We start from the raw sequence: 14,355 nt of genomic DNA, 5'->3' as shown, positions 1-14,355 counted from the left end.
CTTTTTCTTAAATTTATAAATTACATTTTGTTGTGATTGTGTTGTTAGGTTAATTATATTCATGGTGATTACGTGCGCATAAATTAAAATGGCGTCAAACCACAAACCCACGCAGTGTCTGCAGCTGGATTTTGTCTTCCATTTTGTTCTCTCCTTGCTTCTTTTTGAAACCACTTGTCCAGTCCTTGACCCAAGCACAAAGGAATGATGTAAATGCCAACTCGAGCGGTTCTCTCGTTTAAAAGATTTCTGTGTTAATAGAAGAAGATGAAAGAAGAAAAAGTCTGAAAAATTTTGCAGAAATTTGAATTTGGGCCTGTTCTCTAGAAATGCTCTCGCTACAGTACAGGCCACTTTAAAGGTACTAGGAGAATCGGTCATTGATGGAGAGCCTATCTAGGCCATTTTATAAGGCTGTACAATGTAAGATAAAAGAGTTATAAGTGTTTGAAAATAGTAAATTTGGCCGCCATCTTGAAAAACCAACCTCAATCTTACATATAGGCTACCGCCTATATAATAAGATGTCATAATTGCTGAAAAAATTCATCAGTTATTACTTCTGTTTCTACAGCTTCATCTTCTGTGTCTTCATTGTCACTGGAACTACTTGTGGTGTCATATGAACAGGTTCATTTACTTCTTCCCAATTATTGCAATTGCTACATGTACAACCTGGTCCACAAATACTTCCTGCTTTCTTACACCCACATCAAATTGAATTACAAGTACAGCCTTGCAATAAAAACCTCATGTTACTTTCCACTTTCATCATTTCGTCAGGGCCTTCCCAATCAATACTGTACTAAGTAGCCAACCACTATTTTCAGGATTTGGTAAGCTAGTTTCAATATTAGATAACATTGATTTTGCCCATAAAAGGCATATGCATGTCGATCTCATCCAATGTCTCCACAATAAAGTAAATGATGGTCCTCTCTCATCTTCTGATAGTGTTCTTTCACTAACAATTTCGCTTATCTTTTTTAGCCATTCCTTATGACTTTCATTATTTGAAAGGGATGCAGGTAGTGAATTATACAGTTACATAGGAGTCCCCACATTATATTTCGAGGATAATGAAGTTTGATGCTTTTTGAAGTATGCTGTTCCAACTAATCTAATAAATGCCAAAAAACCCTCCTCTCTTGTCAGAATATCATAATTAGCCATGGAACCCGGCATCTCAGAACCCGTTATGAATGTAGCATTCTGATAAAATGTCTTAAGAAAGGTAGCCTTTCCAAAATTTCTGAAATACAAAGTGAAATCTGATCCAGTACACACAAATAATGACAACATTACCTTGCTACGCTCTGTTACAGCTGAAAGATCTCGATCATCATTTAATGCTTGTATTAGGTTATTGATATTAACATAATGCTTCAATCTACTACTTGAAGGGTTTAGTTGGACAATGACTTGCTTAAGATTATAGATGATTGTTAGTCCTATACCTATAGCATAAACATCTGTGTCAGGAGAGTAGACTATTACATTTGCTACAGTGCAATTGGCAACATGCCTCCATATCCTTTGATCTGCTTCCTTGGCATTGCTGTTGTACAGAGGTTCTGGTTGAGGAATACCAGCAATGCTACATGGTACTTTCCAGGCAATTCCATCTTGAAAACATCCAGCTACTACTAGAGTTTGTCCCTCTTTAACTAAGTGTCTACCATTTCTAAGTGCACACTGACCAAGAGCACTTACTAAGGAATATTTACATATTCTGCAGCCAATTAAGTCTTGCCATTTCATTAGAGGAAGCATACTATCTAGGTCTACAGAGCAGTGAATATGCTCTGGTGGATTTTTAGATGAATCCCTTCTTAACTGTTCTACCATTTAAGGATTGAAACTGCAATTATCTGATACAGGGGTATCAAAAACAGCTCCAGAACTAAAGTGCTCCTTAATAAATCTGCTAAATAAAAGATTGAGATAGTCAAGTACAGTTTTTGTACTTCTCAAAGGCTTAGTATTGATAATGAACATAGCATCTAAAACGTTATATTCTGGCGCAGCCATGTGGTTACTATGTCATTTGTAAAAACATTGTGTTGGCTATTCATATATCTCTCTTGAAGCTTATCTGTCCAATGACTTTTGGGAGCCTTGTGAGGGACACCATTTTCATCAGATAATGCTCTTTGGTAAATTGAAAACCGCTTATTCCCAAATCAAATTTGTTACCACTGTAATTACACCATGCTAGTCGTCTCTGTAAACACTTGATCATTTTTTCACTTTCCCTTTTCTGTTTTCCTTTTTTTGATCCATTTTGTTGATGACGTCGTTAATAATTTCTTTCTTCTGATTGTCATGGTTGCGGCAAAAGTTTGCCTTAATATTTGGTGATTCATGTATGATGTGTTTGCCTCTTCTCCAATTCTTCTGAAATGTAACAAATCATACTGTTGTTCTAATGTTGCTGCCTGACCATTAAATGTTTTCAGGAGTCCACAGTCTTCCACTAAGTTGGCTGGAAGAAGATTATTCTCCTGAATTATCTCAATCATTTTCATGATATCCTTCTCTAGCTTGACTGAATTGCTGGAATTATCGATAATTTCTGGAACTCCTTCAATGGAGTTTTGTTCTGGAAATAACTTGTTGAAAAGGTTTTTACTCAGTTTAACTCTAGAATTCATGAAAAGAGACGTCTTCTGTAAGTAGGCTTCCGTTGGTTATGTGACAGCACTTTTGAGGTCCTTGTTTATGCACATTTCATGCACCTCATCAAGTGCAACAGCTCTCCAATGTTCACCTGTAATATGAACAGTAAAACCACCAGAAGAAAGATGTGACAAAATTTTGAAGGATAAATAAGATCAACTAAATGGTTGGGAATGATTCTTTCATAAACCTCATGATCAAAAGCAGCAAACAATGGTGTCATTTCCTTTAAGCTGGCATTACGAAGGGACCAATTGCTACCTCTGATAGAAAGAAATAGTGTTACATAAGCAAAACAGTTCTTAAAAACACAATCAACCCAAAACTTCCATGTAGAATTGTTTTCTGCTTGCTGCTGTAAAAAAGTATACAAATCATTTGCCATTTCTATATTTGACAACCTCACATCTAGCAATTGATGAGCACTACCATTATTGCCAACTGCAGTCTTTACTAACTCTAAAATTTTTTCTAATTCCACTAGTTCGTTTGAATTCTGAAAGAATGCTTCTACAAGAACTCCAAACATAGCTTCCCATATCTTTAGTAAAAATGTGTGCACTTGATGAAATTGCCACATGTTTGTAGTGTATGCAGAGTAGCACCATTGTATCCAGACACTTTAGCAATTTCTTCAAGCCCTGCTGAAAAATAAATTTTCATTAGCACATTTTGAAATGTTTTCAAGGTGTGCCAATCCCCTGGAAAAATTAGCAATTTTTTTAAAGATTCACCATAATGTCGTTTTATGTTTGTTAAGTGTGTATATGTCTTACCATCACCTACAAGAACGACCCATTCTTTCTGAGAGCCATTTTTGAATAAATCTATTAGTTCCTCAGCTACATGCAACATTGTTTCTTCACTATCTGGATTTTCATTAATCATTTCCAGATAGTGAACTCTAGCTTGTGATGAAGAATATCGATCAAAAAATTTGTGCATTTCACTTAAGCAACTATTTTTGTCCTTAAAACAGTGCTTTAAAAGCATGTAGTTGAATAAATTACATTTTATGTAGTGGAGTGAATCAGCTTTTAAAGTTGATAAATTAAAATCACTCATAGTAAGGTGTTGATAGGGATTATCTGATACTCGAATTGGAAGAGTTGGTCTACTTTGAAGCTGTGATATTGTGACTGTTCTAGATCTTTTTGGACCATCCTTGCCCATTTTGTGTGGAGAAGATGAAGGTGATTGAGTAATAGGACGACGGCAATTGTTTCACTGTGATAAAGCTTCACTTAAATTGCTATTTGGTGAAAGAGATGCTGTGATATTGACCTCTAAAGGATAAGGTGTAGGCTGGATTAACTGAACTATTGTGCCATAATAACTTTGTTGATGCTGATTTCCACTATGAATTGCAGAGTAACTTTGCAGCATATCGAAATTATCGACAGAAGCAACAGTAAAGCAAGAGGGGGAAAGATCAGCCCAAACACTTCTTTCTCTGTTATTAGTAGCATTTGTGCATACAAATCTGTCATGTGTATCTGGGGATGAACACATCCAAGCCGATTTAAAATTTTAATAAGCTGTCGAGATCCACCACTCGTTTCTACAGTATCAGCCAAGGCATTATGAAAAACTGTAGGCTTTCGAGGATTAGTGCAAAACATCATAAGTGACAATATTAAGAATTGCCTAATTTTTTTAGTGTGAAGTGATACACTACTGCTTTTGGAAGGTTGGTGCTGGCTTTGTGTAGCATCATCAAGAAATTTTGTAAGAATGGGATTCACATGTTTCATATACTTTTCAATGTTCAAAGTGGATGACTCTTCAGTAGTGTCAGAACGTGCTATTTCTTGATGGACTAATTTGTTGACAATGATAGCACATTGCACAAGCATTTCTGACTTTTCTATTTCTTCTTTTTGTAATGGTAGGTATTGATAGAAATCTTGTTGATAATGTCGGCATCCTAGAGCCCATGATAAACTAACTAAAAGATCCTCATCAGTTTTATACAAAATAATACCATATTTTTGGTGTATGCATTTAAAACTCAATTTGGTTTTCAAATGTAAGATTAACTGGTGCAATAGCCATCTGGGTGAAAATTTGGTTGTGCCATGCTCTGTGTCAAGTGTGATATCTGTGTTATAGACTGTAGTAATGATTGTGTAGTCGTCACCAGTATAAGCTTCAAGAAAAACTTTGCATGCATCACTTAAAAGAATAGCCTTGTCTTGTTTCAAGCTTACTGCAACAGCTGAAACTGATGATAGAACTGCTCTAGTTAAGCGACTTGTCAAGTTATTTCTAATAACTAATTGCCATGACTCTATCTCTTCTAGTAATCTTGTATTTGTATTTTCTGGTTGTTTCTCTGAGAACTTCATTATGGAAAGGTGCAATTGATAGCATGTCTTACAAAGGACATCATTTGAGCCTAGTGATTCGTCATCATTAAGGTATGCTCTCACTAATTCAGCATCTTGGCTGTGATAAATGAATACTTTACCCTTTTTTGGCCAAGCATGGCATGATGCACACTGTATAGGATTGAATACTCTGTATACCTCACTGTAATGTTGTTTGCACAAAAGTATTTCACCATCACTTGTTTGCTCCATAACTCCTAAAACTTCTTCTAAATCTTGTTTGGCAGCAAATTTTGCTTTACTTATATTACTATTATCTGATGTGTTTGTGCATTGAGAATACATGCATTTCTTTGAAATTTTTTATTGATGACCTCTTTTCCATTGAGAAACATAAGAAGGGTCATTATGGTAGCGTCTAGCTTCTAAATAATGCTTCTTACACACAACTATAGATGTGCCTTCCTCTTAAGTAGATAATGACAAATGACGATAAAGAAACAATTTGTATTCTTCTTTCCAGTTAGATACACAAGTCTGATTATCTTCACCTTCCCTTCAAACCAAGTAACACTTCCTTATTGACTGTCGAGTCTGCGCCATAAAGTTATCCTCTACAATAGCATATTTATAATTTATTTATTATTTATTTCATTTATTTGAACAATCACTAATTGTTATTTTTTACTAGGGAATAAATCAAGAGTTTCAATTCCTAAACTAGAAAGACTTCCTTGTGAATTGATTTTATTTTATCATCATAATAGGTTTTTAAAAAATTATGAATTTCAGTAAAATTTAAATGCATGGCAATAGTAATTTTTTCTTTCCTTAATAGTGTATTACTTTTTCTATTAGGAAAATTTAATAATTTTGTCATTTAATGTCTAAGACAGATTTGTACCAAGGTCAAGTATGAAAAAAATTTTATGGGCTTACTTGGGCTTCTTCACATGCTTGTTCACAGCCCCATGGATTACACTACTCAAATTTATTTTATATGATTAGCTTATTCATAGTTTATTCAATGTTTCCAAATTTTACTCATGAATATCATTTCATATTTTTAAAAATAATTTTAGAATAATTTTGTTAGTCCAGTTTTCCAATATGGCTGCCGTGAGTGGGAGTATCATTGCAGATAAATCTAGAAAACGGAGCATTAACAGAGACGATTGCGACTTGACTGATTCTCTTCATTTTGAGAAACACTAAAAAATTCTTTCATTTAACAACTTTTGCACTAACTAACTTACATTCCATCACTGTCACAGGCTGACTCACCACCTTCATCGAAGTTTCTATAATTACCATTTTCCTCATCAATAAGGTCAACACCTTATGCACTGAAACAATTGCTTAAATGCAATAAAAGTATTATTAATACTTACCTTAATGTCAATTCATCATCAATATTACATGTATTGATGTCACTGTCATTCTCATTCTCATCTCTAGTGTACTACTTTCATCACTATCATGGTTGCTTTCACTGTCACTATGGTCAGTTCTCAATGCAAGGGTCTTTGAAAATGAGCTGTACTAGTCTCTAAATAATTAAGAAATTGTGATATTAATAGCCAGCATGTGTAACTCAACATTATTTGAAAATCACTTGTACTCATGGTAAACAGGGATCTCTGTGAAAAGTAACGGTTCGATATAGGTGTAGAGGAACTAATTGGCCAAGGTAAATGAGTTAAATCAGTTGATGAAGGAAACTCAAACTCAGCTGACTGATTAATACTTGTTCTATTATTGAGACTAGGCATTTATCCAGTATTTAAAAACTTAAATGACATTTAGAGACTTTTCTGCCATCAAAAAAAAGTCAAGGTCACTTGACTTTCCAATAGTAGTCCTAAGAGACTTCCACTTTATATAGTCCTTATATACATGTATTCTCACAGTTCGTTTCTTAGAATATCTAACTGGTGGGCTTTTCTGCCAGCATTAGCCCTTGATCCTCCCGAAGAAGCAGCCATGTTTTATAAAAATTTATTGGTGTGGTCGTAATTATGACGTAGTTTATTATATCATTTTGAAAAATAGGGCTACTTTATCAAGATGATGCGCTTCCGTGTCCATGGCCCTTTAATATTCACCATTGTATATAATGCATGCTGTGTAATTATTATAATTAGTGTTTGGGTGTCAGCACAAGTCATTGTTAGCTCTAAGCGCAGCAACCCTGCCTGCCTTACTGCTAGCAACTAGCCAGCACTCATACTCATAGCATCTCATTTATCACTTTATTGGTGACGCGATCGACCTTGAGTACTCCCTGTTCAGGTTTGAGCAGCAGTTATCATGGGATATGCGCTCACCTCGATTGTCTCACTGCTTGTCCACACACTCCTCTACTCTCTCATACTTACGCCAGCCTCTGTAGCACAAACGCTTGCTCTCTGGCAACTCACTGTCAGACAACTATAAGGCTCTAGGCTCTTTCTCTGGGTTGGGCCACTATGACTCACTGTCATTCTAGACCCACTCATCACTCTCTTTGCCTCTGTACCTCTAACGCACAAACACACTGATGATCGACTCCAACAAGTCATGAAACACTCTGCAGCATGTTTCTCAATATGTCTAGCTGTCACTCTCTATGTGCTGTTCATTACTCTTTTGTCATTCTTTTGTTCAACCATGTTTGACTTTTGCTTGCCTTATCTAATTGACCTTTCTCACTTGGATCTTAAGATAAACAAGGCAGTCACTACACTAACCACTGCACCTCCTATTTCATTCAAGCTCATTCAACACTTCCTTCTTTTCCACTTTATCTTCTCTTTGACCAGTTTTACACTCATATTTTCAGGCCATGAGTTTCTATGGCTCATTTAACTGACATTGATTTGTATTTATCATTGGTGCTGGCAGTCTTCGCTATCTATAATATCAAGAGTGGATAAATATTTAGGAAGAGTGTCTAACCCGCCTATAATCTGTGATACCACAGTGCATAAGTTTACATAGCATGGTTATTAGCACCAAGTAGCCATTCTTGCGTCCTTATACTGATTCCAAGTCAGAAGGCTGCAAATAAGAAAGAGCCAACCATTAGAAGAACATATTCCCGTCTGCTCCTGCTTGTTTCTCGCACTACATGATCCTCAGGGTGGAGATATAAGTCTGCATGCTTCAAGCGCCATTTTATCAGCCACACCCATAAATTTGAAGATTACTGAGATTAACTCTGTATACTTGCAAAAAACGGATGTAAACATACGCGCTGTGGTATCACAGAATATAGGCAGGTTAGACACTCTCCCTAAATAATTATCCACTCTTGATAATATTAGATAAACTAGACGAATGTAAAACATTAAGGGGCTCAGCCCACTAGCCACGCTATATTTTAAAGGTTATATGGTATAGAGCTACATTATTGTACATGTACATGAGTAAATACAGTAGTTTGTAATGAAGTTGGAAGCCAGAGACAGTAACTGCAGTCATAGGTTATGTCAGTAGTTGTGGAGGCTTTACAAGCTCACAACTGTGGCATATCTGCCTTCTTAATCTTCCTTGTTGTATTTGGAAAGTAGTAGAGACTTCTCTTGCATTCTTGCTGACTCAAGTGAGTGACTTGTAACTTGTAAGGTCAAGAACATGAACTGAGAACAATGAAGAATTGATAGCTGGCGTCATTTTATTTCACTGTGACCACACCCGTTTTCAAAGAAGATTAAGATTAGGTTATTAAAATAGGAAAAATTTTCATACGGATAAATAGGGGTGACGTACGTGTACAAACAAACAAACAAACAAACAAACATACTCTACTCGAACTAGTGGGCTTCGCCCAACAAGTATTCCTAGCAGTTAATTGTAGAAATGATACAGTCACTAATGGCAGCAAGACTTCTCCAACTGCTACTTTACTCATATCACTTGTGTGGGACATCACGTTAGCTTTCGCTTGACTGCTATTCATGGTCTACTCACTCTTCATTTGTTTTGTATTGACTGTTTGCCCGGTGGGGGAGTACTGTAGTGAGCTGATTGTGAGTGATGAGAGTAATCAATTATCAAGGTGTAATTAATTAATTTTTGTGAGCATGCTCAATTGTTCATTGGGCTTGCATTTTGTTTAAGACTTTGTTAACACAGACAAATCTTTTAAATCCCAACCGATCCAGCCAAGACAAAGTCTTCAAGACGTCTCGACAGTCTGAGAACCTAGAGGAGACAAGCAAGTCCCACATTTGGTGCCGAAACCAGGAAAATTGACAGATCCTCAAGGCGACAAGTGGTAAAGGTGAGGATATGGACATGGGCCACTTTCTCCGGAAGAAAGAAGTGGTAATCTACTCATACGAGGTGGAGAGTGGAAGGTGGCAGGGTGTTAGCCTATTGTTACCTATTTTATATATTTTGAAATAATAAAATTGATTAGCAAGCAGGCACGAGTTCACATGAGCGTTTTGATGGCCGAGCTAGCTAAAAAGAAGGTAGTTCAAGAGGCCAGAGTGATGACTAGAAGAGGCTTGATGAGGTAGATGGTCTCTTCATTGCTGTAGATGGAGGTGCTGTACCAGACCCCGTGAAGCTTTCTCAATTGAGGCTAGGCCTTGGTGAGAAATTAGATTATTTACATAAACTTGATGAAGAGATTTTGACATTGACTGATGATGAGGAAGAGGTGATGCAGGACATAGAAGAAGCAGATAAGTTTATGCAGGAGATTTACGACAAATTAGTGAAGATTGACTCCTGCCTTGCTGCTGTACCTGCATCTAAGGAACCTGCCAGCAGTATGAGCTATAGTACTCAAGCCCGGTTGCCGAAGCTGAACTTGCCTAAATTTTGTGGAGATATAACGGAATGGGTCACTTTTTGGGATCTGTATCAAGCAGTCATGCATAATAATGATCAGATTTCAGAAGTTGAGAAGTTTACTTATTTACAGACGCTTTTAACTAAGGAAGCGAAGGATACTATAGCCGGTCTTGCCTTAACTGCTGCCAAATATTCCGAAGCAATTGCTTTGTTAGAATCTCGATCTGGCAACAAGGAGTATCATATCCAAGCACATGGATACTCTTTAGCATTGGAATCTGTGTCATGGCAAGGTAATACCATGGCCTTGAGAGCCTTATATGACAAGGTTAAAACTCGCGAGCCTTGAAGCTTTGGGTGTTTCATCTGAGGCATATAATAGCTTACTTCCTTCACTATTAATGAGAAAACTGCCCTCGGAGCTCTGTTTGAATATTAGCAGGCGCGTATCAGAGGATACCTGGAATCTTGACAATTTAATGAATATATTGAGTGATGAGCTTAAGGCCAGAGAATGGACTACTCCAAAAGTAGAGATCAGGCTCTGATACTAGTCATAGTCATGGTAAGTCTAGAAAAACAGCACGAGCAGCTACTACTGCAGCTTTATTTTGTGGTTATTGTAGCCAGCCACATTTGTCAGAAGCATGTAGGAAGGTTTGCAATCCAGAAGCAAGAAGGCACATTTTTCAAGAAGGCCGATGCTACATTTGCTTGAAAAAAGGACATTTAGGTTGTGTTTGTAGGCAAAATAAGAGGCAGATAGCACATGTTTACACGATACATGAATATCTACACAAATTTTCTGGCTTAAGTAGATAGTGGTAGATAGAGGAGAGCAGCCTAGAATATTCGCCTTTATTTTCAGATATTTCCTGTATTGTATCCATACTAAAATAATCATCTGAAAAGCTTAAAAGACTCTTTCCTAATGCTTATTCTTCTGATTTTAGTGCTAATGAGGCAGGTAGCCATTGTGTATTTTTTTTCTTTTCAACAGAACACTTTTTTGTATGAAGTTTCAGTGCCCACATTGCTTTTATGAGTAAATAACTGCAATGGAAGATTTTATGCGATGCTTTTTGTAATAAGTCACATATTTTTAGTAGACAAAAATGCACGAAAATACACATCTATTTACGAAGTAAATACTGGTTAAAGAAATTAAAATACAAGTAGATACAGAGTAGATAGAATTTGAGAAGATGTGCTATGTGGTGTGGTGAATGTGGTGGTCAACATCATATTAGCATTTGCTTCAAAAGGGAAGATGCCAGTAAGCCTACTGAGAAGGAATGGAATGAGAGCAAAGATTCTCTTAATCCTAAGGCTGAACGTTTTAAATCCTTGACTTTATTTGCAGATTCAAAGGGTACAATACTTTTGCAGACTGCAAAAACTACTTGTTTTAATCTTAATAAAAAAAGAGAGTTGATATTAGATTAGCATGTGATAGTGGTAGTCAGCTTTCATATGTAACTGAGAAAGTGTGTAGGAAACTAGGTTTGAGATCAATGGGTAGTCGTTTATTGAAAATAGCAACATTTGGTAAGAGTGAAAGTGAGAATATGTCTCATATTGTAGTACACTTGAGTATAGAGTCTAGGGAAGGGGTTGAACAGATGTTAGCACTTCTAGCTGTGCCTTTTATTTGTGAGCTTTTAAGAGGCTCATCAACTAGTTATAGCATTGATGGATGTGATCATTTAGCAGGGCTTGAATAGCTGATTCTATTTGTGAGGGAGAAGTGGTTGAAATTGATGTCTTAATAGGTCTTGATCACTATTAGAGTTTCCTAACAGGATAGGTCATTAGAGGAGAAAAAGGACCAGTTGCTTTGTATTCTTTTTTAGGCAGGATTTTATCAGGATCAGTTGCTGCTGATGCTACTTCACTTGTAGTACATGTCTTAACAGCTGTGCAAAGGAAAAGGTTGGTTTTGATCAGCAGTTAAAACAGTTTTGAGAGGGATGCTTTTAAACAATTTCAAGTTTTTAAAGATTTATTATCTCAGGGTGGTTTTAATTTGAGAAAATTTGTGTGTAATAGAGAGAAGTTGTGTAATAAAGTTTAATTGGGAAAGCATAAGGTACGTTAATTGGGATATAGACACTGATGAGTTAGTATTAAATTTGAGTAAAATTGTATGTGATGTTAATGAGCGTGAATGTTTAGCGAAGAGAAGAATGGTGAGTGTTGTGAGTAGGATCTTTGATCCAATTGGTATTGCCTCCACAGTCACTATTCAAGCAAAGTTATTGTTACAAGAATTGCATAAGGCCAATATAGAGTGGGATGATGTCATTGGGGGAGAACTTTTTAATAGATATTGTAAAGTTTTGAGTGTTACACGTGAGAGTGAAACTATTAGAGTACCAGATGGTGTAAGAGAGACTTTTATGAGAATTTGAATGTGAGTTATAGATTGTGTGGTTTTAGCGATGCATCAAAAAAGGCATATGCTGCTGTTTATCTTCAGCAGGTGTATAATGGCAAAAAGAGAGGTATCTTGATAGCATAAGAGTCGAGTCATGCCTATGAATCACTTATCTATTCCACATTTAGAGCTGTTGGGAGCATTGCTACTTTCAAGGCTTATCCACAGTGTGGAGAAGACAGACATAAAGCTACTTTCTCTATCTGCTATTCTGATTCAGAGGTGGTGCTTTACTGGATTATGGGAGAGAACCGAGACTGGAAGCCTTTTGCACAGAATCAAGTCAGGGAAATTAGATCTCTTGCTCCAGTAGCAAGTTGGAGGCATTGTCCAGGTGAGGAAAATTCTGCGGATCTCGCCACAAGAGGGGTCTCTGACAAGGAGCTGAAGAAAACCTGGTGGTTGTTATGGTCCTCCATGAATAGGTAAGTATCTGATAGAAGATCCACCGGGAGAGATGCCCTTGGAGTGTTTGCAAAAGCTGCGCATTTACGAAATGCATAACGTAACGTGTTGTAGCAAAACGTGTAGGCATACATATAGTTTATAGGTACATGACTGCAAGCTTCAGCATTTAATAGTTTTGAATAATTATAGTTCATTGGAGAAGCTTTGCAGAGTGACAGAATTTGTATTGAGATTTATTGATAGCATTAAAAGGAGTAATATTGAGCATAATTTGGAGAATTACAGTTTGAAAGCAGAATATATGTGGGTAGTTGAGTGTCAGAAGGTATTGATTGCTAATCATAAGTTTAAAGAATGAAAGCATCAATTCGAATTGTTTGAAAATTCTCGCAGTATATGGAGATGTGGGGAAGGCTCCACAAGGCGAATTTTCTTATGAAACCTTGCATCCTATTTTATTGCCTAGTACACATCATTTTACTCAACTTATATGTAAAGCCCATAATAGAATTTTTCACAATTGGATTAAAGATACATTAACAGAATTGAAGACTAGATATTGGGTTATTAAGGGCAGAGCAGCAGTAAAGCAGTTTGTAAAGCATTGTCACTTTTAGAAAGGCAGAAGGGGACATACAGTGTGCCCGTACCTTCACCAGTCCCCAACTTTTCGAGTAAGGAGAGAAACTCCATTTGCATACACTGTCGTGGATTTTGCTGGGCCACTTTATATAAGAGATAGGGTGAAATCTGAGAGTAGAGTGTGGATTTGCCAGTTCACATGTTGTGTCACAAGGCCATTTATGTTCATATTGTTAATAATTTATCTGCTGATTGTTTTCTGAGTTGTTTTCGTACATTTATTGCTAGACGAGGTTTTCCCACTAAAGTCATATCAGATAATACTAAGACATTTAAGGGAGCTGCTGTAATTCTGCAGAAGATAGTGAAGCATCCTCATGTCTCTCGATATTTCTCCGATCTTAATGCGATTTGGGCCTTTAATGTGGCTAAAGCTCCATGGTGGGGAGGAATATTTGAACGCCTCATTCAATTTGTCAAACTGTGTTTGAAGACTATTAGAAGAGCCAAGTTAACTCATGAAGAGCTCCTAACTTTGGTAAAAGAGGTGGAAATGATAGTTATAATTCTTGAACACTGTTCTATCATAAGATGATAACAAGGAGCCATTAACACCTTTGCATCTAATAATAGGAAGGATTTCTAGTTTACCTGATAATTTGGTGTTCCTGAAGAGGATGATAATTTTGAAGTATCAGCTCATTTTTGAATAAGAGAGTCCAGAGTCTCCATCAAATACTTGATCATTTTTCAAATGATGGAAATTCGAATATCTATTGCAGCAGCGAGATGTTCACAGATTTCATAATCAAGGATCTACTGGACCTAATATAGCAGTAGGAGATGTGGTAGTGATACATAATGAAGATTGTAAGAGAGGATTTTGGAATCTTGGAAGAATCAAGGAACTAATCCCAGGAAGTGATGGCCATAATTGTGCTGTAGTTGTGGTCTCCAATGGGAAAGGAAAGACTATGCTTTTGAAACGTCCAGTCCAACGCTTATTTCCTTATGAAGTGAGAAATGTCTCATCTACTGAAGTAACTAGCACTGAGCCTAGAGTTACAGGAGGTTCAGATGCCAAGATAATGAGCCTACCAAAGCTGTCTCTAGTCCAGAGGTCGATACTCTAGC

The 14,355-nt window shown here is 36.7% G+C and overlaps 1 protein-coding gene across 1 annotated transcript in view; it reads left to right on the top strand.

The window, feature by feature from the left end:
• The window catches only part of LOC105313699 (uncharacterized), an 11,138-nt gene extending 995 nt beyond the window's left edge, over positions 1 to 10,143 (top strand). The window contains exon 3 of the mRNA XM_011407338.1: positions 9,536 to 10,143. Within this exon, the coding sequence (XP_011405640.1) occupies positions 9,536 to 10,143 (608 nt within the window). The remainder of the gene's footprint in view (positions 1 to 9,535) is intronic.
• The last annotated feature ends 4,212 nt before the right edge of the window (positions 10,144 to 14,355 follow it).

Source organism: Amphimedon queenslandica, unplaced genomic scaffold (genome assembly GCF_000090795.2).
Source record: "Amphimedon queenslandica unplaced genomic scaffold, v1.1 AMPQUscaffold_13242, whole genome shotgun sequence".
In the NCBI taxonomy this organism is placed as follows: Eukaryota; Metazoa; Porifera; class Demospongiae; order Haplosclerida; family Niphatidae; genus Amphimedon; species Amphimedon queenslandica.
The sequence above is the reverse complement of the archived record's forward strand: the minus strand, read 5'-3'. Positions and strand labels throughout refer to the sequence as shown.